The sequence below is a fragment of the Aedes aegypti genome, unplaced genomic scaffold (assembly GCF_002204515.2).
Source record: "Aedes aegypti strain LVP_AGWG unplaced genomic scaffold, AaegL5.0 Primary Assembly AGWG_AaegL5_hic_scaff_1514_PBJ_arrow, whole genome shotgun sequence".
NCBI classification, from domain to species: domain Eukaryota; kingdom Metazoa; phylum Arthropoda; class Insecta; order Diptera; family Culicidae; genus Aedes; species Aedes aegypti.
In genome coordinates this window covers 2,450-8,097 of record NW_018734960.1, presented here as the reverse complement: position 1 = coordinate 8,097, position 5,648 = coordinate 2,450, and the positions used below count along the sequence as shown (strand labels likewise).

The 5,648-nt window shown below is 38.9% G+C and overlaps 1 protein-coding gene across 1 annotated transcript; it reads left to right on the top strand.

Moving 5' to 3' along the window:
* Positions 1-668: 668 nt before the first annotated feature.
* Positions 669-5,223, top strand: LOC110680511 (protein FAM50 homolog). Its single transcript, XM_021856307.1, has 3 exons — positions 669-783; positions 850-1,738; positions 4,981-5,223. The coding sequence occupies exons 2-3, from the start codon at positions 879-881 to the stop codon at positions 5,162-5,164; spliced, it is 1,044 nt and encodes a 347-aa protein (XP_021711999.1). The 5' UTR covers positions 669-783; positions 850-878; the 3' UTR covers positions 5,165-5,223.
* The last annotated feature ends 425 nt before the right edge of the window (positions 5,224-5,648 follow it).

Here is a 5,648-nt window from a genome sequence, read left to right as displayed (position 1 = left end):
CATTTCTAGGAAGAAATTGTTCACGCATCGAGATAGGCAAACCTCAAATTTTCAAGAGCACGGATCTGGAGAACCAAACATACTTTTAAGCTGAAAACTTAATCGATTGGTCACTCGCTGGTGGTGACCAATCGATTAAGTTTTCAGCTCAAACGGGTGTTCGGTTCTCCATATCCGTGCTCTTGAAAATGAAAATTTTAGGTTTGGCTTCGATTCATCTTCACCTTCGTTTGTTCTATGCGGAGATTGATCGCTGCGCGTAATTTCCGCGAAGCAATCCAAATTTTTTAATTTCTCCGCAATATATTAATTATACAATAATCATCGTTGTCACACCTCTAAAGCGAAGTATGCACTTCAACAGAAAAGTAATCGCCTATCTCGATGCGTGGGAAATTTCTTGCAAGAAATGCTCAAGAAAAGCATTTGTCTTTGATCGCAGTACGCAGTTGAAAAGAAATGCCAATTCAAATGGAGCTCACTGTAGGAAATTTCTTGGGCAGAAATTTTTACTTTTCTTGAGCGGAACAGCATACTTAGCTTAAAAATTAAAACTCAAATGTTGACTGGAATATGTTTTCTGTGTATACGTAGTTCAAGGTTCAATCGACTACTTACAAACTCACTGGGATGAAGACGATTCGCGATCGCACGATTTTTGACATGCAAACATTTTGTTTGCTTTTGTTTACGTTACTCACAGGCAAGATATTTTGAGTGTGAACCAAATTCAAAACAGTTTGTTCTTCAAGATACGCATCAATTTTTACTAAATTTGATTGGGTAAGTCATAACATTTTTATAATAATCATAATGTGCCTAATAGCTTGTAACTTTATACGCCTGCAGTGCAGAACATTTCCCTAGAATAACTCACGATGGCTTACTACAAAGGAGCTGCAAGCGAAGGCGGAAGGGCAATGCAATTGATGAAAAAGCGAGAAATTGCCCAGCAGGAAATCGAATTCCGCAAGAAAAAGATCGAGGAGGACTTAAAAGTAAGCAACATCGAAAGTAAGTTTGCCACTCACTACGATGCCGTGGAACAACAGCTTAAAACCTCGACCATCGGTTTGGTCACTCTGGATGAGATGAAACAAAAGCAAGAGGACATTGTCCGGGAACGCGAGAAGAAATTGGCTCAGAAGAAAGAGGAAAAGGATCGGGAGAAGCTTAAAGCACTAGAAGCCAAACAGGCGGAAAAGGATAGACAGCGGAAGCAGATCCAAGCACTTTCATTCAATCCAGAAGAGGACGAGGAATCTTTCGATGACGAAGATGAAGAGGAACCGTTGGAGATTAAACCTCATAAATGGCAGACGGAAGAATGCACAGAGCCGAGAATAAAGAAGATTAAGAAAAATCCAGACGTAGACACTTCTTTCTTACCGGACAGGGAGCGCGAAGAAATGGACAATAAGCTAAGGGAGGAACTGCGCCAAGAATGGGCCATGAAACAGGCCACGCTTAAGGATCAAGAAATTCCCATCACATTCAGTTACTGGGACGGATCCGGACACAGAAAGTGCGTTACGATGAAGAAAGGCAATTCCATTTATCAGTTTTTGCAGAAATGTCTGGAAATGCTTCGGAAAGAATTCAGCGAACTGAAGACGGTGATGGCGGACCAACTGATGTACGTGAAGGAAGATTTGATCCTTCCCCATCATTACACGTTCTACGATTTCATCGTTACGAAGGCCCGCGGAAAAAGTGGTCCGCTGTTCAGTTTTGATGTGTGAGTAATTTACAGTTTTCTTCTATCAGGGTGACCACCAAAACAGGGAAAAAGACGGGAATTCAAACTCATCGGGGAAAACTTGGGTAAATCGTATCAGACATACCTATATACGGTGTATAAGTAGCTTGTATGAGCACATTTAAAGTGGAGAAAGACCCCACAAATTTTGAGATAATGGTATAAATTATAACTTCAAAACGGCTCTACGTAGGCCTATTCCCACTTTAAATCGACTTAAGTTGTTTATTAACCGTTTATGATTACTTTTGATGTTAATCGAATGAGAGCTAGTCGATAATAGGGCGAGGTGGCGTACCCAGAAAACCCAGAGAAGGGTTCTACGAAGTCTTTTCACGCAAACATAATCAATGTAATCATCAGAAGTTCGTTTAATGGGCTAAATATAAAAAACATTGATCAATTTGAACGAGATTGAACCTTATATCTCTCATTTTGTGTTGTGCTTACCTATTAATTCACTGGCGAAATATTTAAATATTTGACAAAACGTGCACTGATAGCCCAAATGATACCTACATAATTCCAAATATAATTGCCCACAACATGTCAGCTCCAAAGAACAGCAAACTTACTGAATAACTTTGGCGAAGACGTCAAGTTTTAAAATAATCGCGAACTGTACTAGAAAAATTTAAATCAGGACATCTAGTGTAGCCTGATGGAAGTATTTGAAATCTAGCAGCATCTATTTTACCCTCATTTACCCTTTTTTATTTTTTTTTTAAATCTTGCAGCAGCATATTTTACCCCTCACACGTTGGCCCGTGATATACAGGACAATTTCATCAAAGACATCATCTTTCTAATCTGTTTTTATTTTCCTAATCAGGATCCTGAAATATTTGCTTTCGAAAAAATGCATTAGCCGTGTTGTGGAAGAATTTCTAATCAAACGACACATCACATGTTTAGTGCTTGATCTACTAAACAGCTTTGCAGAAAACACCATCTTGCTATGATATCGCTATCCTGAGATTGTCGCGATCAGAATGCAGCATGCTCACTAGCGCCATCTGGTGAAAGAATTCCGAATTAAATAGATCATCACATATTAGTCCTTGAACTACTAAACAACTTTGCCGAAAACACCATCTTTCTAAAAAATCGGTATCCTGAGATATTTGTGTTCGAGATGTTGCATTGCGAAATGTCCACTCCATCGGTTCCTCCGGGGAACAATCCGATGGCCACTGGAAGGTGAGGATGCTTTCAAAGTTTCATTTGTCCACTGACCAATTGGTACCGTTGAACCCAAGGAATTTTCCTAATGGCATCAATATTCTATCTTGCCTAGTTTTAGATTTATAAGCCTGATTCGCTGCTGACAGAGTTCTGTTTGATCTTTCGACCTTGACGCTTGCTTGCCCAGTAGCGTCAAGAAAGCCCGAGCAGTCGTCAGTTTTTTTTCCTTTTCGGGTCGCGCGCCTATTTTTTTTCTGAGTGCTTTTATATAGCCGATCAAACGAGTGAAGCTGAGAGTGGATTGTGGCTGCTCAGTCAAGGATAACGGATCAATTGGTGAGCTCGTTTCATGCTACTATTTCTAATCTATAAAATATGTATGACTGTACATTTAATCGTTACAATGGTGGGACGTAAATATGAATTTTCAACAATCTATGAATGGTTCGTCACTGTGAGTGTCGACACAAACTCTGATTCATGAATTATTTATGACTAACATATTTTTTTCAGAACACCCCTTTGACCTTTATTTTTGTAATTAATAAAAAAACTTTGAATGGTTCGACACTACAAGTGAAGACTTGCGAAAGGTTCACTTTATTCAACAAACTTTGGATGGTTCGCCACTGTAAGTGTCGACTTAAGAATAAGAGTGTTCTATGATGTTCCAACCAATCGAGTTTTTTGTTTCTTTTCAAATAAGTAAAATATAATAACACATGCTTTCGCCCTGACAGCTTTAGGAATGTTACATTTAGGTATTTTTTCAACATACTTTGAATGGTTCGTCACCTCAAGTGTCGACATAATTTTCCTCTACATAGAAATTGTTCATATCAAATGAAAATATTATATTTACATATAAGCATTTATATATCTCACAAATCATTATTTATCATGGTCTAATCGCTTATCAAAGTGAATCCTGTGACCCAACGATCCTTCCCATTAACAAACATCCCTCACAGTAACCTTTGTGGAGATGCAGAGCCAACACGGTCTCCAAATAGCAAAGGTTGCACACTAACATTCCTTCCCCAAATCCCACCTGAATGCAAGGACGTGGCCGGCGCCGTTATTGACCCTGTATAAAGATGCACTGAATTATGCACATTGAAGAAGATTATGGCCAATCCCAGCCGAACTTCTAGTTGATTCTTTGTGTATTTTCACTGACTTCGGTCAATCACGGAATAGCAACCATTGATATGTGTAGTCAGTCTAAGCTAAGCTATAAGCCTGATTCGCTGCTGACAAGTAATTTCTCGGCCTATCTTGATGCATGGAAAATTTCTGCAAGGTATCGATCAAGAATGCGCTTTTTTCTGATCGCAGTACGCAGTTGAAAAGAAATGTCAGTTCAAATGGGAGTCGCTGTAGAAAATTTCTGCAAGGAATCGGCGAGAAATTTCTTTAGCTATTCCTTTTCAGTAGCAAATCAGGCTTATAGCCATAATCAAAATGCTCTGCGACGGGCCCGGTAAAAAAAGTTACACGAGCGGTCGCACTGGTGTACTGAGTACACGCGTAATGACGATGTTTTCGGATACCTTTCGTTGATTTAAAAAAAATTCTTCTGTACAAGCAAAATAAAGAGTAGTTCTTGGAATAGGACCAACACCCGGATCAATTTGAAGAGATTTTCAACGTGTTTTTCGGCTTTTCGCAAAGTGCGTGTACTCAGTACACTAGGGCGACTGTCGGTGGGTTAAGAACGATGTGAACAGCCATTACCCTATCGCGCACAATTAGCACTTATATAACACAACTGAAATCATGTGTTTCTAGTGTTTTATTCTGAGTATTGTTGGAAGTAATGCAAAAAATGGAGCATTCCATAATATTTTCAGCATTTTTATCATTTTTCTCCTAATGGTTGTCAAACTACCCCACAAGATCCCGGAAAACGTCTCGCATTGATCAATCATTGATGTTTCAAGTAATATTAAGAGAAAATTATGATTCTTGTGTAAAATGTTTATATTATTCTAACACTAATGATGCTGTTACTCTGGTCTTTTTTTAATTTGCAGCAAAGATGACATTCGTATGATCAGCGATGCCAGTGTCGAGAAAGAAGAAACCCATGCCGGAAAGGTGTTGTTGCGTTCATGGTACGAAAGAAATAAGCACATTTTCCCTGCATCTCGCTGGGAACCATACGATCCCACAAAAGTCTATGATAAATATACTATTAAGGACAAGTGCAAGAAGTAAATTAGCATGTAAAGTTGAAATCTAATAAAATATAACCGAATATTTATACTAATTTATTACACATCGATATCCTGGTGGTTTTTATACAAATCATTCTTGGCATCAATTTAATACTGCCGAGTTTTCAGTCTGCGAGCGACATATGGACAGCTTGGATGGCAAATAATATCAAATCAATCTTAGTTGTTGCAAACCAGCAATTGCTATTCAATCATCAATTGCAGCAAAAATTGCTATTCAATCACCCAAATTAAATGCGCGAGCAACTGCGCGAGCAAGTCGTGCCGCTTATTGGTATCTGTATGGAATCGGATGTGCCGCTGAATTGCGCGAGCAAAAAAAACAATACTAGCGGCACAAGTTACCAATCAAGCGAAAAGCAGATATAACTCGTGAGTGCCGTGAGCGATCTGCGCGAGCAAAAGCATTGGGCGATGCATTTTCTTTACTCGACAATAAAGATTTTACATAAACTGTTTTATGC

What these genes read in the sequence shown, in the direction of transcription:
- LOC110680511 (XM_021856307.1), top strand. Translation starts at nt 879, where the DNA reads ATGGCTTACTACAAAGGAGCTGCAAGCGAAGGCGGAAGGGCAATGCAA. An exon ending in CCGCTGTTCAGTTTTGATGT is followed by an intron (nt 1,739 to 4,980) that starts GTGAGTAATTTA and finishes TTTAATTTGCAG; the next exon opens with CAAAGATGACATTCGTATGA.